At 46.5% G+C, this 23,934-nt stretch overlaps 3 protein-coding genes across 5 annotated transcripts; 1 reads left to right on the plus strand and 2 right to left on the minus strand.

Annotated features, from left to right (window-relative positions):
• Positions 1 to 3: 3 nt before the first annotated feature.
• On the plus strand, positions 4 to 5,079 carry MIS12 (MIS12 kinetochore complex component). 3 transcript variants are annotated; one of them, XM_024234302.3, is made up of 3 exons: positions 178 to 322; positions 1,836 to 2,231; positions 2,462 to 4,432. In XM_024234302.3, the coding sequence occupies exon 3, from the start codon at positions 2,502 to 2,504 to the stop codon at positions 3,117 to 3,119; it is 618 nt and encodes a 205-aa protein (XP_024090070.1). In that variant the 5' UTR covers positions 178 to 322; positions 1,836 to 2,231; positions 2,462 to 2,501; the 3' UTR covers positions 3,120 to 4,432.
• A 7,953-nt stretch (positions 5,080 to 13,032) lies between these two features.
• LOC100441133 (uncharacterized) lies at positions 13,033 to 13,849 on the minus strand. The gene is given in 4 exon segments (XM_009251190.2): positions 13,033 to 13,392; positions 13,394 to 13,516; positions 13,518 to 13,555; positions 13,635 to 13,849. Coding segments are annotated over 4 exon segments (393 nt in total). The 5' UTR covers positions 13,822 to 13,849; the 3' UTR covers positions 13,033 to 13,347.
• Positions 13,850 to 14,188: 339 nt separating this feature from the next.
• On the minus strand, positions 14,189 to 14,805 carry LOC129047355 (uncharacterized). The gene has a single exon (XM_054536066.2). The coding sequence runs from the start codon at positions 14,558 to 14,560 to the stop codon at positions 14,201 to 14,203; it is 360 nt and encodes a 119-aa protein (XP_054392041.1). The 5' UTR covers positions 14,561 to 14,805; the 3' UTR covers positions 14,189 to 14,200.
• Between the last annotated feature and the right edge of the window lie 9,129 nt (positions 14,806 to 23,934).

Consider the following 23,934-nt stretch of genomic DNA (forward strand, 5'->3'; position numbering starts at 1 on the left):
CCCAGCGCCCCATCTCCCCATCCTCTCTTCTCCACCAGCCAACGTCCGGGAAAAACGAGTAAGTACAGGTCCCTTCTGCCAATCTCCGCCGGCCACAGCTAACTTTCCCGCCCGGCCCCTTTCTGTCATAATTGAGGTGTCCCCAACCAGCCAATCAGGAACGCGAGAGTATCCCGCGTTTGCTTTCGCTCGCCGAGGCGCGTATCAGTCGGAATTTTGGGGAGCCAACCGCGCCGTCTGTCCCTGGCAAGCCAGCGGCGGTTTAAAGGAGGTGGCGGGAAGCCTGTGTGTGCTCGAATTCGTCACCCTCATGGTCGCTCCGGTAAGTGCTGCGGGGCAGCATTTTCTGTGAGGAGGAGCGGGGACGGGCGAGATTGGCTTAAGCGTCTTCGCGAGGGAGCGCGGCGGCCTGTGGGTCGGCCTCATCCCGGGCTCCGACCTGAAGGTCCCAGCATGCAGCGCGGGCGCGGGGCCCGACGGAAGCCGGGAGCCGGCCGGAAGCGGTTCCTGCGCTCTGGCTTCTGGGTCCTGTCCAGCGCGATCGCGGGGTCTTAGACAGCTCAACTCGCCGAGATGACCTGGGCACCTCTGCGTTGAACCGGCAAATACTGATCAAGCCGCATTTATTCTGCCCTCAGGAACTCTTAAGTCTAGCAGAGAAGATGAGGCGGTAGAAGTTCATCAGTCAGTGCCCGAAGAGAAGTCCTAATGGGAATTCAAAGAAAGGAGTTAATCAAGGAAGTGTATTTTTTTGTTGTTGTTTGAGATGGCGCCCACCTGTAATCCCAGCTACTTGGGAGGCTGAGCTAAGAGGATCACTTGAACTTAGGAGACAGAGGTTGTAGCGAGCCGAGATCATACCACTGCACTCCAGCCTGGGCGAAAGAGTGAGACTTTGTCTCAAACAACAACAACAACAAGAAAATTAGCCAGGCATGGTGGCCTGCACCTGTTGTCCCGGCTACTTGGGAGGCTGAGGTGGGAGGATTGCTTGGGCCCGGGAGGTTGAGGCTGCAGTGATCCGTGATCGTGCCACTGCATTCCAGCCTGGGCGACAGAGCGAGAACATGTCTCAAAGAAAAAAAGAAAAACAGAACGAAATCCTACCTTACATATACAGCCAAACAGTTATAACCACTCCATATTTAGCCATTACAAACGTAAATTTTTATTTTATTTTATTTTTTGAGAGGGAGTCTCGCTCTGTTGCCCAGGCTGGGGTGCAGTGGCGCGATCTCGGCTCACTGCAACCTTCGCCTGTCGGGTTCCAGTGATTCTCCTGCCTCAGCCTCCCGAGTAGCTGGGATTACAAGTGCCCACCATCACGCCTGGGTAATTTTTGTATTTCTAGTAGAGATAGGGTTTCGCCATGTTGGTCAGGCTGGTCTCGAACTCGATCACCTCAGGTGATCCGTCCATCCGGCCTCCTAAAGTGCTGAGATTACAGCCATGAGCTATCGTGCTCAGCCCACAAACAAATTCTTAAGATTGGCTGCATCTTATCTTCCCATAAGAAGATTTGACTGTACTGCTTATTGCAAATTATTTCATAAAGTGCATCCTAAATTCACCTGATAATTGAAGTAGCAGTTTGTTTTAGCTAATTGCCTTTATCTGAAGGAATAATAAAATTTCTCTTATTTCTATGACAAGCATATCATTTCATCTCAGAAAAAGATGCTTATGTTGAATTCCCACAATGACAAGGAAGATAGGGGTTTTATTTTCCTAGATGTTTATATTTGAGAGGAATTACTCGCAGACCCTTGAAAAAACATGTCAGGGTTATAAAGCTGACAAGGGGCTTACTCATCTTCTAATTGGGTTTTTTTCAGATGGCTTGGCTGGAGGACAAGCAAACTGGGGACATTGGCAACGGAGTGATCAAAATGATAGATCATGAGGCCTAAAATGAATAAGGAAAGAAGAAAAGTGGGAGAGGCTGAGAACAGAAAGAGAGGGTGGAGGGGCTGTAAATCTTGAAGATTAGGGTACAATATGAGTATATGAGTAAGAATTGGAAGAATTGTATAGGAGGCAGTAGTCGAAAAGTAGAAGCAGTTTGGAAGAGTAGTTACAAATATCAAGAGCCAGGCGGCTAAAAGGTGGAGCTATAGGTCATTGAAGCTCAAGAAACTGAGTCTCTAGGGCATTGGTTAAGTCATCTGTCTAGACTTCAGAGTTGTCTAGGATGGTAATTCAGAAGACTGTGATCTGTGCCAAAGTCACAGGTAAGGGAAGTGAACAACGAGGAGGGGAAAAGGGAGGGTATAGGCTGAGGAAGGAGCCTCAGAGAGGCAAGAGTTTATATCCTGTTGTGGAAGTGGCATCAGGTATAAAGGAACACAAACTCCTTATTTTTTATTGATTTGCTTCTTTGTTTGCTATCTGTAAGGTGATTTGTTACTTCCTGCAGAAGATTTTTTTTTCCAAATGAATCATTTCCTTTTTACATTTGCAGGTTTTTCACAACTGAAAATAACATAGCAAAATAAGCGAAGATGTCTGTGGATCCAATGACCTACGAGGCCCAGTTCTTCGGCTTCACGCCACAAACGTGCATGCTTCGGATCTACATTGCATTTCAAGACTACCTATTTGAAGTGATGCAGGCCGTTGAACAGGTTATTCTGAAGAAGCTGGATGGCATCCCAGACTGTGACATTAGCCCAGTGCAGATTCGCAAATGCACAGAGAAGTTTCTTTGCTTCATGAAAGGACATTTTGATAACCTTTTTAGCAAAATGGAGCAACTGTTTTTGCAGCTGATTTTACGTATTCCCTCAAACATCTTGCTTCCTGAAGATAAATGTAAGGAGACACCTTATAGTGAGGAAGATTTTCAGCATCTCCAGAAAGAAATTGAACAGTTACAGGAGAAGTACAAGACTGAGTTATGTACTAAGCAGGCCCTTCTTGCAGAATTAGAAGAGCAAAAAATTGTTCAGGCCAAACTCAAACAGACGTTGACTTTCTTTGATGAGCTTCATAATGTTGGCAGAGACCATGGGACTAGTGATTTTAGGGAGAGTTTAGTATCCCTGGTTCAGAACTCCAGAAAACTACAGAACATTAGAGACAATGTGGAAAAGGAATCGAAACGACTGAAAATATCTTAATTGCTCAGTAGTCAAAGGAGGAGCCTGTCAAAAAGTAGAATCATAAGGAATTTATACCAGTGACTGTTCAAACCAGCCATACTTTTTATTAGATTTGCTTTGTCAACTCTTTCTTGTATTCTGTGTTTTCCTCTTTTTTGGTCTACTTTCCTGAGGTATTAAGTGTACTACTTTGAACTAGGCTGAAGCATCTGTTCCTTGGAGTCTTCTAATAAGTGGGAAGGGATCAAACAAAGAAGCCATGGCCAGTTAAAGATATTTGCAGAGTTATACCTTGGTCATAAGTCCTTTGTGACCTTGATTATTTTGGCTTACTCTTTGGATGAGACCAGACAAGAAAAGGGTTAAACGGGTGGCTCCTTTAATATTATTATTATTGTTTTTGAGACAAGGTCCCCTTCTGTCACCCAGGTTAGAGTAGAGTTCAGTGGCACAATCTTGGCTCACTGCAACCTCTGTGTCCTGGGCTCAAGTGATCCTCCTGCCTCAGCCTCCCAAGTAGCTAGGACCACAGGTGCGTGTCACCATGCTTGGCTAATTTTTTTGCAGAAACGAGGCCTCACTATATTGTCCAGGCTGAGTGGCTCTTTTATTAACCAGTCATTACACTGCAGAACAGCCAACATAGAGTACTTGCTCTGGCCCTGTAAATTTTCTTACACGAGGGCGTCAATATGTAGTGGAAAGAAGCATGTAGCAAAAAAGACAACCTTGATCTTTAATAAAAAAGAAGTTGGTTTATTTCCAAAATAAATCCCCTGACAACCTGGTGATGTTAAGCAATTGACTGTCTTAGAGTCCAGCAGAAGACCTTAGACAAAAAAAGTAGAACCCACTGGAGTAGAAAAGGAAGCATGTAGCATATACTCAGTAGTGAAATTTAATTTTACTGACTGTTAGGTATCTATGCCAATTTGTTTTCATACTTCAGTTGGTTTTGGAATCTGCCTTATACCTAATATTTAATTATTTATTCACACTCATAAGCATCAAATATTTAATGCCCTCAGTGGGAAATTTGTGTTTAAACTCAATGGAATCTAATATTTCTTCATGTCGTTAGTCCCTGTAGAATGTTAGGTCACCCAAGGAAAGGGGAGAAATAGCAATGGTTGTTCCTAAGGTATTGCTTGCCCTCCATGTCTTCCTAAAGAGCAGAACTTGGAGTTTCTCCTTTATGTAGAGAAGAAGTAACTTAGGGTGTATTTGCAATGAAATATTCATAGATATTGAAAGCTTGTGTTTACATGAAATATGTTTATTATCAAGAAGTCCTTTTTCCAATTCTGTACATTAAATATATGTGTTTTAAAGGGTTTGGTTTTTTATTTTCTGCTGTCTATAATGCCATGGTATATTTCTTTCCAGTATGACTTTTTACTCAATTGAAAACATTGTCTTTTTCACATTTATAGCTTATTCAAAATCTACTGTAGTGGGTCGAACAGTGATCCCTCAAAAGATAGGTACATGTCCTAATTCCTGGCACCTGTGAATGTTGCCGTATTCAGAAAAGGGGTCTTTACAGGTATAATTAAGGGTATGGAGATAAGGAGATCATCCTGAATTATTTGGATGGACCCTAAATCCAGTGAAAAATCTCCTTAGAAAGGCAGAGGGAGATTTCAGACAGAAAAGGAGGAGGTATTATGACCTAAAGGCAGGTTGGGGCCGGGCATGGTGGCTCACACCTGTAATCCCAGCGCTTTGGGAGGCCTAGGTGGGCAGATCACTTGAGGTCAAGAGTTCAAGACCAGCCTGGCCAGCATGGTGAAAACCTGTCTCTACCAAAAATACAAAAAATTAGCCAGGTGTGGTGGTGCATGCCTGTAATCCTAGCTACTCAGGAGGCTGAGGCAGGAGAATCGCTTGAACCTGCAAGGCGGAGGTTGCAGTGAGCAGGGATCGTGCTACTGCATTCCAGCCCGGTGACAGAGCAAGACTCCATCTCGAAAAAAAAAAAAAAGTTTGGAGTAATGCAGCCCCCACAAGCTGGAAGAGGCAAAGAAGAGATTCTGCCTTACAGCCAACAGATGGGTTGCATTTCTGGCTTCCAGAACTGTGAGAGAATATGTTTTAAGTCATCAGTTTGTTACAGCAGTCACAGGAAACAATATACCTATTAGTAGGCATGTTAGTGAAATCTGAATATTGAGATGTTCATGAGGATATAAGCTATCTATTAAGGAAACAACTGCTGAGGCCTTGTCATTATTACATGCAGTAATATGGTTCATCTTAATACAGTTAAATATGGTCATGACCTGGGTAGAAGGGTGAAATCCAGTGTTTGAACTCGGGTCCATTTCGTGTTGAGTACATGCTTAATAATTGCTGGACATTACTGTTGCTGTTTGTTACGGTGGTGTCTCTGCAGAAATAATATAGTTGACCCTATCATCCTCTAATAAGTAAATTCTCCCTTCAGAAATTTATGAATAAATCGAATAATATACAGTTGGTTACTCATTCTCTGCTTCCCTGGAATGCAAGGTTGTTTTAACATGTGAAAATGCATCAGTAGAACAGAATAAATAGAACCACAATAGAATAAAGGATAAAAATTGTCCCATCTCCCATCCAGCATCAATCTCACCCAATTTCTCACTTTCCCCCCACCCCAATACGAGATCCCGTTGTTCTGTAATACCAAACCTTCCCTGGTTTTATTTATTCTCTACTGTCATGCCTATTCACCACTACATAATGGATGTAAATGCAAAAATAAAAAAAAAAAAATTCTCAACATAGCTGGGTGCAGTGGCTCACGCCTGTAATGCCAGCACTTTGGGAGGCTGAGGCAGGCAGATTGCCCGAGCTCAGGAGTTCAAGACTAGCCTGGGCAACATAGTGAAACCCTATCTCTACTAAAATACAAAAATTAACCAGGTGTGGTGGCGTGCTCCTGTAATCCCAGCTACTTGGGAGGCTGAGGAATGAGAATTGCTTGAACCTGGGAGGTGGAGGTTACAGTGAGCCGAGATTGCGCCACTGCACTCCATAGTGGGTGATAAGAGTGAGACTCTGTCTCAAAAAGCAAAAAAACAAACAAAAATTAGCCAGGCGTGCTGGCGTGCACCTGCAATCCCAGCTACTCAGGAGGCTAAGGCACGAGAATCGCTTGAACCCGGGAGGCAGAGGTTGCAATATGAGATGAGGCACTCTAGCCTGGACAACAGAATGAGACTGTGTAAAAAAAAAACAAAAAAACAAAAAAAACAAAAAGCCAGGCATGGTGGCTCACGCCTGTAATCCCAGCACTTTGGGAGACTTGATATGGGAGGATTGTTTGAGCACAGGAGTTCAAGACCAGCCTAGGTGACATAGTGAGACCCCATCTCTACAAACACTAGAAAAAATCAGCCAGGCATGGTGGTGCATGCCTGTAGTCCTGGAGACCTGGGAGGCTGAGGTGGGAGGATAGCTCAAGCCAGGGAAGTTGAGGCTGCAGTGAGCCATTGTTATGAACGCTGCACTCCAGCCTGGGTAACGGATGAGATACTGTCTCAAAAAAAAAAAAAAAAAAAATCCTCAACAAAATATAAGTAAATCAAATCCAGTAGTATATAAAAAGAATTATACATGATGACCAAGTGGGATTTATCCCAGGAATGTAAGGTTGGTTTAACTGCTGAAAATGAATTAATGAAATACACCACCTCAATAGAATAAAGAACAAAAACCCTATGATCACCTCAATAGACACATAAAAACATTTGACAAAATTCAACACCCCTCCATGCCAAAAACACTCAACAAACTAGAAACAGAAGGGAATTTCCTCAACCTGATAAAGGACATCTATGAAAAACTCACAGCTAACATCACACTTAATTGTGAAAGACTGAATATCAGGAAAGAAAACAAAGGAGGTCCACTTTCAGCATCCTATTCAGCATTTGAGGAAGATTCTACCCAGGAAAGTTTCCCAAGAAAAAGAAATAAAAGGAATCCAGATTGGAAAGAAAGATCGTATCTGCAGATGATATGACCTTGTATAATACCATTCTGTTGTCACCTTAAACTATTAGAACTAATAGTTATAATTATTAGAACAAATAAATGAGTTTCACAAGGATTCAGAATATAATATCAATGTAAAAAAAGCTATTATTTTTCTTTTTTTGAGATAAGGTCCCGCTCTGCTGCCCTGGCTGGAGTGCAGTGGCAAGATCTCAGCTCACTGCAGCCTCAACCACCCAGGCTCAAGCGATCCTCCCACTTCAGCCTCCAGAGTAGCTGAGACCACAAAGAGCTTGCCACCATGCCCAACTAATTTTTTAAATTATTAGTAGAGATGAGGTCTTGCTATGTTGCCCAGGCTGGTCTCAAACTCCCAGGCTCAAGTGATCCTCCTGCCTCAGTCTCCCAAAGTGCTGGGATTACAGGCATGAGCCACTGTACCAAGCCTCAATTATTTTTCTATGCACTAGCAATGAGCGAACAGGAAATGAAATTGAGAAATCAATTCCATTTTGAAGAGACCAAAAATAAAATCCTTTGAAGAAATTTAACAGAAAATGTAGAAAACTCATTGTATTAGTCCGTTTTCATGATGCTAATAAAGACACAATCCCTATCAAAATTCTAATTGACTTCTTTGTAGAAATTGGCAAGCTGATCCTGAAATGTATATAGAAATTCAAAAGACCTAGACTAGCAAAAGCAATTTCGACAAAGAATAACAAAGTTGGAGAACTCATACTTTGCAATTTCAAAATTTACTGCAAAGCTGCAGTTATCAAGACTGTGTGTTAATAGAATAAAGATAGACATACAGATAAATAGAGGTAAGAATCCAGGCTAGGTGAGGTAGCTCATGCCTGTAATCCTGGCACTTTGAGAGTTCAAGGCAGGCGGATCACTTGAGGTCAGGAGTTCAAGACCAGCCTGGCCAACATTGCGAAACCCTGTCTCTACTAAAAAAAAAAAAAAAATACAAAAATTAGCCAGACATGGTGGCGCGAACCTTTAATCCCAGCTACTTGGGAAGCTGAGGCAGGAGAATCACTTGAAGCTGGGAGATGGAGGTTGCAGTGGGCCGAGATCATGCCACTGCACTCCAGCCTGGGGGACAGAGTGAGACTCCGTCTCAAAAAAAAAAAAAAAAAAAAAAAAAGAGAATCCAGAAATTAACCCTCACAAACACACACAAATATTTTTAAAAAACAACAAAAACCAGAAATTAACCCTCACATTTACAGTCAAATGATTTGGATAATGGTGCTGGGATAATTGAGAGTCTTCTCAACAGACGGTGTTGGGATAACTGGATGCCCTCATACAAAAGAATGAAGTTGGATCCTACTGCACACCATGTACAAATATGAACTCAAAATGAATCAAAGACCTACATTTAAGAGCTAAAACTATAAAACTCTTAGAAGAAAACATGTATTAGGTTTAAATCTTCATAATCTTTGTGGGTCAGTAGTTTCTTAGCTATGCCACCAAAAACATAAGCAACAAAGGAAAAATAGATGAACTGGATATCATCAAAATTTAAAACTTTTGTGTTTCAAAGACACCATCACAAATGTGAAAAGACAACTCACAGAATGGGGCAATAAATTGTATATCATTTAATAATGGACTTGTATCTAAAATATATAAAGAACCCTTAGAGGCCAGGCGCGGTGGCTCACGCCCGTAATCCCAGCACTTTGGGAGACCAAGGTGGGCGGATTGCCTGAGCTCAGGAGTTCGAGACCAGCCTGGGCAACACGGTGAAACTCCGTTTCTACTAAAATACAAGAAATTAGTCAGGCATGGCAGCGGGCACCTGTCATCCCAGCTACTGGGGAGGCTGAAGCAGGAGAATTGCTTGAACCCAGGAGGTGGAGGTTGCAGTTTATGGTGCCACTGCACTCCAGCCTGGGCGATAGAGCGAGACTCTGTCTCAAAAAACAGACAAACAAATAAACAAACCATCTCCACAAAAAATACAAAAATTAGCTGGACATGGTGGCGTTCACCTGTAGTTCCAGCTACTTAGGAGGCTGAGGTGGGAGAATCGTTTGAGCCCAGGAGGTGGAGGTGGCAGTGAGCCGAGATTGCATCACTGCACTCCAGCCTGAGCGACAGAGCCAGACCCAGTCTCAAAAAAAAAACAAACAAAAGAAACAAAAAATGTCCCAACATCAATTGTAATGGTTGCACAACTCTGAGTATACTAAAAGCCATTGAATTGTACCCTTTAAATGAGTCAGTTATGAGTTATATGAATTATGTCTTAATATAGCTGGTAAAAATAAGAATACACACTCCAGAAACAATGCCTGGGTTCAAAATCTTGCTCCATTTCTGTGACCTTGGGCAAATCATTTCACCTATGCCTGTTTCCTCATCTGCCAAATGGGAAGAATAATAGAACCCACCTTATAGGGTTGTGAGAATTCAGTGAACTCACACTATAGAAAACACTAAGCCTCCCACATGGTTTAAATTCCATCATTAACAAAGTGAGCTCCATGAAGGCAAGGGTTTTCTCTGTTTTGCTGATAATTATCTCCAGTGCTTGGTCTCTAACAAGCAATGACATAGTTAAAAAATTAATCCGGCCAGACGCGGTGGCTAATGCCTGTAATCCCAGCACTTTAGGAGGCCGAGGAAGGCGGATCACCTGAGGTCAGGAGTTCGAGACCAGCCTGACCAACATGGAGTAACCCCATCTCTACTAAAAAAATACAATATTAGCTGGGCATGGTGGTGCATACCTGTAATCCCAGCTACTCCGGAGGCTGAGGCAGGAGAATTGCTTGAACCTGGGAGGCGGAGGTGGAGGTTGTGGTGAGCCGAGATTGCACCACTGCACTCCAGCCTGGGCAACAGAGCGAGACTGTCTCAAAAAAAAAAATAATAAAAATAAATAATAATCAATTTTCCCAGTATCAGTTTCTACTGTTTCAAATAGCTAAATTTCAACTGTTTCTCAACAACTTAAACTTACTAGTGTTCCATGATATTCAGAACCACTGCTTACTTCACTGTCTCCATATATTTACCTAGCACTGACAACCCAAATTGCCCAAAACAGTTGGCTTTGCCTTCAACCTTTGTGACTTACCAAAAGTCAGTTTACTGGATGTCTGATATTTTCACCTGCCTAGCATCCATGGCTCTTCAGTTTTCCTCTGGGAACTATTCCTTTCCTATTGCATGCTATTTTCACAGGATTGCCTATTAAGATAACTCTTCTGCCTTTTAGCCAAAGACAGGCATGTGACCCTAGCCAGGCTAATAAGACTCTAGAATTTGATTCTTGAGCAGCATGGCACAAGGATCCCCAAAATGGGTCCTTGTTTGTTTGTTTTTTCCTTTTGTTTTATTTGGAGATGGGGTCTCTGCCTTGTTGCTTAGCCGGTTTCAAATGTCTGGCCTCAAGGGATCCTCCTGCATCAGTCTCTCAAGTAGCTGGGACTACAGGTGTGCATCACTGCACCTGGCTTGGGGGCCTATTTGTTTTTATGGTCTAAAAGGCTGTCCGTGTATACTAAGCAGACAGGGAAAGGCTTGATATTTTGGACAAAGGAAACTCTTACTGGACGCCCAGAAATTGGAGGACAGTTGCAAGCTCAATACAGATAAGCAGTGACTGTGAAATTAGGTGGGCAGTAGGGAGATATGTGATCACATATTCCTGGGATACCTAAACTATAACTCAAACTATATAAGAGGAAAATTGGCCACCTTAGACGCATGATGATACTAAAAGTACACGCTTATTGTGTGTACACATTGAAGTGTACAGATTAAGTGTACACTTAATACTCAGTGAGTATTAAGTGTACACTTAATACTCAGTGAGTATTAAGTGGTATCTCATTGTGTAGATGACGTGAGAGTAATGGAAAGTTAATATTGATTAGAAAATACAGGCCAGGTACTGGAGCTCTATGGAACCAGGAATTTGAAGGAGAGTGAAATCGGGAGAAGTATGGGGAAGAGAGATGGGCTGATAGGAGAGAATATGGGGGTATGGGAAAAAAATGAATTTGGGGGCTGGAGTGAGTTTAATATTGGAGATAGCAGTGATGGGGTGAGTGTCAAGGAAGACTGGAGTACAATATTGAGACAATAATCAAGTATTTGGGGAACAACGCAATAAATACTGAAATAAGGGGATCAAATGGGGCTGGATATTTAGGAGAATATTGAACCCAATATTAATATTGTAGAGGCAATAAAATCTAATAACAGTATAGTCATGGTAACCAGGTGTTGAAATTTGGGGTAGAAAATGGAGGCCCAGACCAGGCACAGTGGCTCACACCCGTAATCCCAGCACTTTAGGAGGCTGAGGCGGGTGGATCACTTGAGGTCAGGAGTTCAAGACCAGCTGGCCAACATGGTGAAACTCCGTCTCTACTAAAAATAGTGGTGGCACACGCCTGTAATCCCAGCTACTCGGGAGGCTGAGGCAGGAGAGTTGTTTGAACCCAGTAGGCAAAGGTTGCAGTGAGCCAAAATCAGGCCACTGCATTCCAGCCTGGGGCACAGAGTGAGTCTCAGTCTAAAAAAAAAAAAAAGATTAGCTGGGCATGGTGGCACACACCTGTAGTCCCAGCTAGTTGGGAGGCTGAGGCACGAGAATTGTTCGAACCTGGGAGGCGGAGGTTACGGTGAGCTGAGATCGTGCCACTGCACGAAAAAAAAAAAGAAAAAAAAAAAAGAGAAAACGGAGGCCCAGATTTTGTGGCACAAAAAGGGCCATGATATTGTGGAACAGTGATCGAATGTCGAGGAACAGGGAACTTTGGTTTTGGGAAGAGGAGGAGGAGTTCTACTACCAGGAGATTGACCGGGGAAAGGAAGCTGGGGGGATCATATACTGAGTAGTCACTAAGGGACTGTATGAGAGATAACAGGGGATATATGAAAGGGAAACAATGAGATCAAATGTTTGGAGAGCGCTAGGCTATATATTGGGAGTCCGTGAGTACTCGATACTAAGCGATAGCAGAAGATCGAATATCCAAGATTGAAAGCTGGAAACCATGAGGGGTAAATATTGTGGTCCTTTGGAGACTTTTTTTTTTTTTTACTTTGATACGGAGTCTCGCTTTGTCGCCCAGGCTGGAGTGCAGTCGCGCGATCTCGGCTCACTGCAAGCTCTACCTCCCGGGTTCACGCCATTCTCCTGCCTCAGCCTCCTGAGTAGCTGGGACTACAGGCGCCCATCACCACGCCCGGCTAATTTTTTTTTTGTATTTTTAGTAGAGACTGGGTTTCACCGTATTAGCCAGGATGGTCTCAATCTCCTGACCTCGTGATCCACCCGCCTCGGTCTCCCAAAGTGCTGGGATTACAGGTGTGAGCCACCGCGCCTGGCCTGGAGACCTAATTTTGGGAAATAGTGCCACCGATTGCTGTGGGGGAATTGTTGTAGTAAAGTGTGATTGTAAAGCACAGGCTGACATCGGGGAACAGTGGATGTCATACTTGTGGCACTGAAACAAGTGTCCGGGGGCAAAATATCAAGGCACAGAGTGATATGGGATTATGGGAAGTCAGAACTGAGAAATGGCAAGGCCCTGATATTGGAAAACAGGGCGTTTGTAAAGACCCAGGGGGCAAATTCCAGAGCTTAGCTGGGGGGCCGTACTCGGTCTTCATAATGGAGGCAAGTGGAAACGAAATACTGAGGGGCAGTAGGTAATGCCACAATGGGATAGTGGCTGATCTGCCATCAGGGATGGTAGACTCGGATACTGCCATGTTATGAGGACCTGATGTGGAGAAAGATGCCATTGAAGGGCCTTGTAGCTATTTAGTGGAGGGAGAGGCTATATTTTGGAATGCTGGGTCACAGGATTAACTCTGTTTTGGAGGGACAGTGGGGATGCTGTGGAGCAGACTAGGAAGTTTGGCAGAAGAAGTTAGGAAGAGTTGGAAATTAATGGAGACCTGAATATAGAGGAGACTGAAAGAGATAATTTATTCCATCAGAGGCATCACAATTACAGATTACAGACATTTCCAAGTAAAGAATATGCAGGGTTAGAGCGCTGCGTTTTGACATTTAACATTCATGAATAAACAGAGATGGCCGGTGGGTAAATATCTTGCCAAGGTGGTTTCTAGTATTAAGCCTTTTGAGTCTAAGATGACAAACCCCTAGGGGTCAGGTGGTTTTCCCGCACGAACTCTTGTCAATGAGAAATCCCTCAGCCCCTTTTGTCTTGGGTCTCACAGCTCCAGAAGTGCGCCGGGCCAGAACGAAGCCATCCTAGAGTCCCCAAGGACAGCCCTCCCGTGGACCCCGGCTAGGGCCTCCAGAATCTCATCCTGAGGAGTGCGCCAGCTCTGGGCCTGCGAACCGGTGGGGTCTGCAGCCACAGGTCCCGCGAATCCCGGACACTTCCAGGGCGTGGTCTCCTGGTGAGACAGCTCCTCCGGGTACGAGTCTCGACTCCTCCGGGCAGCGACAACAAAGTCTAAGGCAGGAAAAACGCACAGTCGTGGTCAGCCAGAGCCCCTGGGGCGCAGCACGACACCCCGACGAACGCCACTTACCGAGTCCCGCCCTCCAGCTACGCCTGCTGCGCGCTCTTGTCCTCTCTCGGCCGCGCCAACTCCGGGGCACAGCTGGCTCCTCCTGGGGGCGATGCAGCATCACAGGGCTCCGGCCCACCCCGGGCCAGGGCGCCGACCCTCCCTGCCGGACCCTCTCTAGAAGGCCGTGGGTCTGGGTCTGGCTCATCCCTTAAAGATTCCAAGATTGGGCGCACTCTGAGCTCCCCAAACACAAAATGATGGGATCCCTGCGCTTGCCCCCACGTCACAGAGTGGTAGGGGTCCAGGGACATTCTAATTATAAATGGGGCTCAATCACACCCCGGAATTCTAAACGCCTCCACCCGTAACCTGCAGGTGCAAACAGCACCCTTATTTCATTGCCGGCAGCTACTTTGTACTTTCCTACTGATAGACAAAGATAGTGACAACAAAGACGGAAAGAAACAAGCATCGAAAGCTACATGAAGGGGGTGCAGCGCTGTTCCAAAACACAAAATGCCGAGCCCTGTTTTCCCTTTCCCCGCCCGCTCGGTCCTGCGCCCACCCCGTCCCGCGCTGGCCACTCAGGCAAGCTGTAAATGGATATAGGTAAAGATGCAGGAGGTGATGGAGAAGGCGATGGCTGCGTAGATGAAGATGGAGAGGTGCGGAAAATGGTCGAGATAGCAGCCCTCGTCCATGGGAGGCGCCTCCTCCTTGGGCGGGGGGCGCGATGCGGCCTTCGGGGGCTGCCCGGCGCGGCCCCCCTGCGCCCTCCCGCCCGCGCGCCGACCAGCCTTCTTGCCCGCGGCCGACGCGGACCTGGGCCCGCGGGCAGCGGGAGGGTCTTCCGGGGGAGGCTTGTCAAACAGGCCTTCGGACTCGGGGTCTGGGCGAATCTGCTCGGGACCCCAGGGTCTGCGCCGAAAGAGTCCGTCAGCCATGGGCAGGATCGCGGATTGGTGGGTCAGCTGGGTCTGGGTCGGAGCGCAGTGGGCGGTGGGCTGGGCTGCGGCTGTATTTCTAGCGACCCGGGTGGGGGCGGAGCCAGAGGGGCAGGGGGCCTCTGCAGGGTCCGCCGGGCCTCTCAACGGAGGCGCCGCTTCGCCTGGCTCCTCCTTCCGCCCCCAGCCTGTTGCAGAGGCTGGCTCGCCGGGTTCCAGCTCCGCGGCCTGCGGCTCGGCAGTCTCTGCGCTGCAAGGTTTGTCTCCATGGCAACCAGACTGGCTGCGCAAGGGGGAGGAAGCGCGAGCCGCTGGCTGGGACCCCGGGGCACGAGCAGGCTTGGCACCTAAGAAGCGGAAATGCAACCAGCCAGGCTCTCAGCTGCGTGGGGAGCTTCCCCAGGGCATATTTCTCCTTTTAAAAGAAATATTTATTGTGTGGTCTGTTTTAAATTTTAATCTTAATACGTGAAAAAGCTAACACATCATCTTTGTAGAAAACTAGAAATTGAGAAAACAGTGTAGGCAAAATCAGTAGTAAAATAAAGCCTCCCACAATCCCAAGGTCCAGAGATAATACAGCTCAAGACTTGGTGCATTTCTGTGCCTTCTTCCTTTTTTTTTTCTGTCTCTCCATCTGCATCTGTATGTGTACAACCTGTTTTCTCTTCTTGCTCTTCACCCACAAAAGCAGGAATCCAGCCTTTTGAGCATCTCGCACATGATTAAGAACAAATCCTTCAAAGACCTGCCTCACCTAAGCCCATTTCTCAGACCCACCTGGGGTCTACTCAGGCCTCCTTGTCATCCATCAAGCCCTCTCTGGCTTCATTGGTACTGCCACAGGCTGCTGGGCACTAGCATCTCCTGGCGTCTCTGTTGCACCTGAGGTTCCAAGGCTGGCTGGTGTTCCCTCCTGGAATGGAGGGAGAACAATCACTTGGATTTATTTGAGTCCCAGTAGATTGGAGGGGTCCACTGGCCGGCTTTGTTAGTTGCAGCAAATCCAACTCAAACTGCCATCAGAGAACTCCCTGCCTCCTGCAAGTGAAAGGCCCAGGGTGAACCAAGACCAGGGTGCTGAAACACTGTAACCAGGGTACTGTTCCTCTCCATCCTACAGCGTTGCCAGGGACTTCTTGCATGGTCAGAGCCTACTAGGTAGTGGTAGGTACTCAGGTTTTTGCCGAATGAATGATGCAGTGAATAATGGCAGCAGCAAACTCTGGTTCTCACAGCTTAACCACCTCAGCTAAAAGGGCTTCCAGTTGGCTGGATAAGGAGAAGATGGAACCCTCATCCGTGATGTTGAGAATGTAAAATGGTGCAGTTCCTTTTTTCTTTTGAGACAGAGTCTTGCTCTGTTGTCCAGGCTGGAGTGCAGTGGAGTGGTCTTGGCTCACTGCAACCTCTGCCTCCCAGGTTCAAGCGATTCTCCTGCCTCAGGCTCTGAGTGGCTGGGATTACAGGCCCACACCATCACGCCCAGCTAATTTTTTGTATTTGTAGTAGAGACAGGGTTTCACCGCATTGGCCAGGCTGGTCTCGAACTTCCTGACCTCAAGTGATCCACCTGCCTCGGCCTCCCAAAGTGCTGGGATTACTGGCATGAGCCACTGCGCCAAGCTGGGTGGAAGTATATGAAGGGTGAAACTGAAAGGTGTGGAGGGTGGAATGGAAGATGGTTTAGGTGGAGTGAAAGAATGTGAAGAATGGAATGGAAGGTTGCAAAAGGCACAATGGAAGGACATGGAAGGACCAGAGAGTGAAAAGTGGAATGTGAGGATGTTAAGGGTGGCATGGAAGAGCTTGAAGGACGTCATGGAGGGGTGTGAAGGGTGGAACTAAGGGTGAAATGGGTGAAATGGTGAAGGGTGAAATGGGTGAAGGGGTGAAGGGTGAAATGGGTGAAGGGGTGAAGGGTGAAATGGGAGGTTGCTTAGGGTGAAATGGAAGATGTGAAGAGAGAAACGGAAGGACATGTAGTGGACTGGAAGAGTGTCAAGGGTGGAATATAAGGTGTGTAAGGTGGAGTGGAAGAATATGAAGGTTGTAATGGAATGGCATGAAGAATGGAATGAAATGGTGTGAATGAATAATGGAATGGAAGGGTGGGAAGGGTGAAATGGAATTGTGTGATGGATGAATGGAAGGGTGTGAGGCTAGAATGAAAGGGTGTGTAGGGTGCAATGGGAGGGTTTTCAAGGTGGAATAGAAGGGTGTGAAGGGTGAAATGGAATTGTGTGATGGATGATTGGAAGGGTGTGAGGCTAGAATGAAAGGGTGTGTAGGGTGCAATGAGAGGGTTTTCAAGGTGGAATGGAAGGGTGTGTAGAGTGGGATGGAAGAGCTTTATGTAAGGTTGTGGCATTGAGAAAGTCACCCAAACCTACCTATGCAGTTTAAGTGGGAGTAGGTAGTGGGGAAGTCTCAGTAACCAAGAGGGTCTTGGGCAGAACCATGCAAAGGCTTACTGGGGAGAAGCTGGGTGTCAGTGAGGAGTGCAGGTGTTAAAAATGCTTTAGTAACTGCATGGTCCTTTGCATATTGAGAAGATGTGAGGCTAAATCTGGAGCTCAGACAGCAGAGGCCCAGATGTCTCTAGGACACCTTGTTATTTTTTACCTGGTCTACCTGTACAGAAATGAATATATCACAAAACAATGCTGGTCCCAGCCCAGGTGGCCCCTGGGGGCTCCGTCTGTGAGGAATTGAGAGAGCTTGGCTCACTCCATGGCCTCACCCTGGTGCAAGCTATGCCTATGCCCAGCAACAAGAGCTAACTTCGTCCCAGGCCAGGGACTTCAGGACCACTAGACATCCCTGACAGGACAGATACTGGAAGATCCCAAGCTACAACTTAACACTCTGCTCGTCACCAGAGTGTTCCAGGAAAAACCTCATGAGTCCAGGGCCTGGAGCCAGAATCCACCAAAAAAACCCTGAATGGACAAAGGCTGCCTTTAGCTCCTGTTTCTGGGACCTGCCCAGAGTACATACCCCTCTCAGAGGTGAGAGAGGCCTCTTCTAGGGGGACCTTTTCTCCTGTGCTATACTTTGATAGGTTTCCTTCATCCATTTAGGGGTATTTGCCCCTGGAAGAAAGATACACTGTCTGAGTCAATAGGAATCAGGGATTTGAGTCTTCCAGGCCAAAGCCTGGATCTGGACAATGGCCAGTTGACCCTCTATGAGGAATCCTAGGACACACATGGATGATAACAGCAGCAGCAGCAGCAGCCAATCACTGGCCACCGACTGTGTGCTGGGAACTGTGCTCAACATTTCTGCAGAGATGGTCTCACTTAATTTCCTGACCCCCTAAATTAGGCACCAGTATTTTCTCCAATGTTCCAATGAGGAAACTGAGGCTGAGAGGTGAAGGAATCTAAAATCTGCCACTAATACTGACTGCTGGGGGCCGGGTGTGGTGGCTCACATCTGTAATCCCAGCACTTTGGGAGGCTGAGGTGCGTGGATCACCTGAGGACAGGAGTTTGAGACCAGTCTGGCCAACATGGCAAAACCCCCTCTCTACTAAGAATACAAAAATTAGCCAAAAATTAGCCGGGCATAGTGGTGCATGCTTGTAATCCCAGCTACTTGGGAGGCTGAGGCACGAGAATCGCTTGAACCCAGGAGGCGGAGGTTGCAGTGAGCTGAGATCACACCACTGCACACCAGCCTGGGTGATAGACTGAGACTCTGTCTCAAAAAAATTAGAATAGAATAGACTAGACTAGACTAGACTAGAATAGAATAGAATAAAACACTGACTGCTGGGGTTCTAACCCACATCTCTCTGACCCAAGGGTGAGAGGTATACCTCCCAATCCCCTCAGCTACCCACCCCAGGCTTGCTCACCATCAAAGACTGTGTCCTGTTAGCCTTTCCCAGGCCGCATCCTGGGCCTCACCCTGCAGCAAAACAGACTTGTTCCCTTTAGAATGTGCACACAGAGCAAGAGGCAAAACTCACAAAGGCCACTTTCAGCTCGAAGGGTTCATGCTCAGCTGAGGAAACAGGCTTTGGTGGCGGTGGTGGTGGTGGCAGTGGTGGTGGGGTGTATGTGTCAGTGGGTGGGTGGGAGAGAAGGACCTTCCAGGAATTTCTGCTGCCTGGGCTAGAGCTGTTTGTTATCCTGGAAACCATGGCTGCTTTGAAACTGGCTGCTGAATTCCTCTCCTGCCAACTTCTAATTTATGTCCGTGCCCTGGCTGGGAGAAGGGAAGTCAAGCCAGGAATCTCCCCTTTCCACAGGTCCTCTACCCAAATCAACAGCTGATGGAAAACCTGCAAGTGTATTGCAACCTCTACACTAGGATGTGCCTGGATAAGCCTAGTCACCTGCTGAAGGTGCTGTGGCACTTCTAGCCCAATGCAGGGGCAGCTGCCTGCCCCACCCTGAGAGGCTTCTGGGAGCTCACATCCAATGCTGATCATCCCCGTGCTCCACTCAGTCCCCTGCTGGGGTTAGGGGCAGCAGTGGTTGCTGAGCAAGGCAGAGAAGGGGAGGCTGAGTAAAGCCTGGGGCTCCACGGGGCAGACAGCGGAAAGCTAAGAACCTGTCTGGGGGCTGTGAGGTGGCACCTGGCAGGTGGGATTCCACATGAGCTGTGGCTCCAAGCCTCCCTACCCTCCCTTCCTGCTCCTATGCATGCTCCAGGTCCCATCAAACTTCACTTACAAAGCACAAATTCAAAGATACAATTGTTAAGAGTTTCAAGGCAGTGACTGCCACGCATTAAACCCCAAGCATGGGGGCCTACTGCCATTGCACAGGTTGCACTTCCAGGAAGCTGGCCCTACTCACACCCTACCGCAGGCCCAGTTTGGCCTAGCTGGGCACTGATTGCTTCTTCCTGGTCATTGGTGAGGTTCTACATCAAATGATTAGTTTCCACAGTGGTTTTTCTCCCACTAGAGAGAACTTAGCGCTTCCAGCATCTCAGCTTCATTCCAGGGCCTAGCAGAACTCACCACTCTGGACATTTTCATCCTCTTCCCCGTTTTCTTTCACACACACAGACCTCTGCTCTCTACATATGATCTTCCTCAGACAGGATAGATTTGGTTACTTTTGTTCTGTCCTCTTCTCTTTGTGCCTCTCCTGTAGAACAAAAATCATCAAACAGGGCCAGGTGTGGTGGCTCACGTCTGTAATCCCAGCACTTTGGGAGGCGGATGAGGGTGGATCACCTGAGGTCAGGAGTTCGAGACCAGCCTGACCAACATGGTGAAACCCCGTTTCTACTAAAAATGCAAAATTAGCTGGGCATGGGAGTGGGCACCTGTAATCACAGCTACCCGAGAGGCTGAGGCAGGAGAATCGCTGGAACTTAAGAGGTGGAGGTTGCAGTGAGCCGAGATGGCACCATTGCACTCCAGTCTGGGCAACAAGAACAAAACTCCGTCTCAAAAAAAAAAAAAAAAAAAAAAAAAAAAAAATCAAACAGCCAATTCAGCAACATCATTCTTCTCCTTCCATTACTCTATCCACCCAGAAGCTGACCCACACTAAATGGTTAAGAACTGTGAGGATAATCCAGCAATTCCCCTGCTGGGTATATACCCAAAAGAGTTGAAAACAAGGTTTCAAAGAGATATCTGTACACGTATGTTCATGGCAGCATTATTCACAATAGCCGAAAGGGGGAAGCAACACACGTGCCCATCAACAGATGAATAGATAACCAAAATGTGGCATAGACATACAATGGGATGTTTTCCAACCTTAAAAGGAAGGAAATTATGGCTGGGTGTGGTGGCTCACGCCTGTAATCCCAGCACTTTGGGAAGCCGAGGCGGGAGGATCACCTGAGGTCGGGAGTTCGAGACCAGCCTGGCCAACATGGTGAAACCCCGTCTCTACTAAAAATGCAAAAAAAATTTAGCTGGGCATGATGATGGATACCTGTAATCCCAGCTACTCGGGAGGCTGAGGCAGGAGAATGGCTTGAACCCGGGTGGTGGAGGTTGCAGTAAGCTGAGACTGCGCCACTGCGCTCCAGCCTGGGCAACAAGAGTGAAACTCCATCTCAAAAAAAAAAAAAAAAAATTCTGACACATGCAATACCATGGATGAACCTTGAACACTTTGTAATAAGTGAAAGAAGCAAGCACAAAAAGACAATGATTGTATGATTCCACTTATATAAGGTTTCTAGAGTGGTCAAATTTAAAGAGACAGAAAGTAGAACAGTGGTTCCCAGGGGCTGAAAGGAGGCAGGAATGGGGAATTATTATTTAATGGGTACAGAATTTCAATTAAGGGAGATGCAAAAGTTCTGGAGATGGACAGTGGTGATTGTTGCACGTCGAGGTGAATGTGCTTACACTTAAAAATGGTTATAATAATAAACTATATTATAGATATATTCAACTAAAATAATTAAAAAATAACCGTGAGGACATTTTGTTCTCCCTCAAACTGTCTTCAAATAAATTAAATTAAATTAAATTAAAGGTCTTCAAATTAAGGCCTTCTAAAATCAAAAGAAAACAAAAACCAGCCATTAAAGAATCAAGAAATTCAGCCGGGCATGGTGGCTCACGCCTGTAACCCCAACACTTTGGGAGGCCAAGGCGGGCAGATTGCTTGAGTCCAGGAGTTCCTGACGAGCTGGGCAACGTGGTGAAACCCTGTCTCTACTAAAAATACAAAAATTGGCTGGGCATTGTGGCTCACGCCTGTAATCCCACTGGGAGGCCGAGGCGGGTGGATCACGAGGTCAAGAGATTGAGACCATCCTGGCTAACACGGTGAAACCCTGTCTCTATTAAAGATACAAAAAATTAGCCAGGCATGGTGGCACGTGCCTGTAGTCCCAGCTACTGGAAACTCAGGAGGCTGAGGCAGGAGAATCACTTGAACCCGGGAGGTGGGGGTTGTAGTGAGCCGAGATTGCGCCACTGCACCCCAGCCTGGGCGACAAAGCGAGACTCCGTCTCAAAAAAGAAAAAAATTAGTCAGCGGCTAGGCACAGTGGCTCACACCTGTAATTCCAGCACTTCAGGAGGCTGAGGTGGGCGGATCACAAGGTCAGGAGTTCGAGACCAGCCTGGCCAACATGGTGAAACCCTATCTCTACCAAAAATACAAAAATTAGCCGGCGTGGTGGCGCACGCCTGTAATCCTAGCTACTCAGGAGGCTCAGGCAGGAGAATTGCTTGAACTATGGAGGCGGAGGTTGCGGTGAGCTGACATTGTGCCATTGCACTCCAGCCTGGGGGACAGAGCGAGATTCGGTCTCAGAAAAAAAAAAAAAAATTAGCTGGGTATGGTGGTGTGCACCTGTAACCCCAGCTACTGAGGGGCTGAGGCAGGAGAATCACTTGAACCTAGGAGGCAGAGGTTGCAGTGAGCTGAGATTGTGCCACTTCACTCCAGCCTGGGTGACCGAGCGAGACCCTGTCTCAAAAGAAAAATAAAAAATAAAATAAATTTATTTTGTAGAGACAGAGTCTTGCTATGTTGCCTAGGCTGGCCTTGAACTCCTGGCCTCAAGTGATCCTCCTTCTTGGCCTCTTAAAGTGTGAGAATTACAGGCTTGAGCCACTGCATCTAGCATGAGGGAAGCTATTGCAAAATATAGAAAGTCGTAAGACTATTGATGTCCTTTGATACAATCATCCTATCCCTTAGTATTGACTTCAAGACAGTGATCTAAAGGATAAAGAAAAGCTCTCTGCAGAAAGACGTGTATTGCAGTACTGCTTATCGTGGCAAAAAATTGGAAGCAAACTCAATGTCAGAACAAGAGGAGAATAGTTAAGTAAATGATATATCTACTGCAAGGAGTCATGCAGTCATCAGGGGAAGATTATCCTGAAAACTCTTAAGCAGCTTGAGGGATGCTTGTGATGATCTAAATCAAAGTCAAAAAAACAAGACTTAAAACCCCATGTACTAGGATGATAACAAGATGAAAATGTGTTCCTGCAGAGAAAGACTGGAATGGAAAGAGGAAAGACAGAATTTTTGTATTGTTTGGATAATGAGATCATGGGGTGACTTCTTTCTCATTTGACGAGAACTTGTGCACCATGGTTATATTAGTTTCTGTGCAACAAAGGCCAAAAAAATCTAAGTAATGGACCCAGTGGCCATTTTCAGGATTAACAATACTCGGTGATGGTCTGATTCATGCCCAAGCAGACAAAGGTCCTTACCTAACCGGCTGGATGGCCCCACATTGCCTAGCAACTACCTGCTTAACAGCAGTTGCTAGGAAACCAAGAACACAGCAGGACTCCTGACCAATAGCACAGCGTCCATACTGCTGCTAGCCTTCCCTTCAAGTTCTCTCCAGCAGTCATGCTCCTGTCTAGCCATTCCTCTTCTTCTCCTATTCTCCTCCTTCTCATTCCTACCTGCCTGGGGCTAACCTGTGAGTAGCACTCAGTGGGGTCCCCAGAATCATACAACCTGACACAACACAGGTAATCACAGGTTCCAGAGGACCCTCTTCCTTCCCCTGCTTCCTTCTTGCTCCAGGACTGGGGCCTGGACCAGAGCGTGTGCATGGCTCAAAGTTTAAATCTGTAGTTATCCCACCATTGAGACAAGTATTGCTCACGGCCTCTATCGGGTTCTAGCACCTGGCAAATCCTACTCCTTGGGAGAGTGATTCCTTCAGGAAAGGCATTAAGCTCAGCCCAGGGCTCCCACCATCCATCAGAGTGCCTGGTGGAAGCATTCCATGATTCTTTTGTTTTTTTGAGATGGAGTCTCATTCTTGTTGCCTACGCTGGAGTACAATGGCGCGATCTCGGCTCACTGCATGAGCCACTACGCCCAGCTAATTTTGTTTGTATTTTTAGTAGAGATGGGGTTTTGCCATGTTGGCCAGGCCGGTCTCAAACTCCTGACTTCAGGTGATCCATCCGCCTCAGCCTCCCAAAGTGTTGAGATTACAGGCGTGAGTCACCTCGCCCAGCTAAATCCATGATTCTTGAATGCATTCTTTGACAGGGGTCCCTGTTCCACGTGGCCCACTTTAAAGAGAAAGAAAACTTCACGTAGGGTGGATTAGTCTGAACACAATGATCCTGGAAGACTCCAGTTTTCCACCATTGTTGAGGATGATCCCTGCTGCCCTGCACTTCTCATTCCCATCATCTCCATGTGTTGTTCAACCGTCATGTCCATTCTGAGGAAGTTGCCATCTATCTCTATTCAAAAAGATCTTTCTTCTATTCTTCTTCTTTTTTTAAAAATAGAGACAGGGTCTCACTATGTTGCCCAGCCTGGTCTCAAACTCCTGGACTCAAGCAATTCATTGGCCTCAGCCTCCCAAAGTACTAGGATTATAGGTAAGCACCCAGCCAATTATTTTTATTTAGAGACAGGATCTTGCTCTGTCTCCAGGAC

Source organism: Pongo abelii, chromosome 19 (assembly GCF_028885655.2).
Source record: "Pongo abelii isolate AG06213 chromosome 19, NHGRI_mPonAbe1-v2.0_pri, whole genome shotgun sequence".
In the NCBI taxonomy this organism is placed as follows: Eukaryota; Metazoa; Chordata; class Mammalia; order Primates; family Hominidae; genus Pongo; species Pongo abelii.

Coding starts and splice junctions, on each gene's coding strand:
- MIS12 (XM_009251185.4), top strand. CDS start 2,502: ATGTCTGTGGATCCAATGACCTACGAGGCCCAGTTCTTCGGCTTCACG.
- LOC129047355 (XM_054536066.2), bottom strand. CDS start 14,560: ATGGCTGACGGACTCTTTCGGCGCAGACCCTGGGGTCCCGAGCAGATT.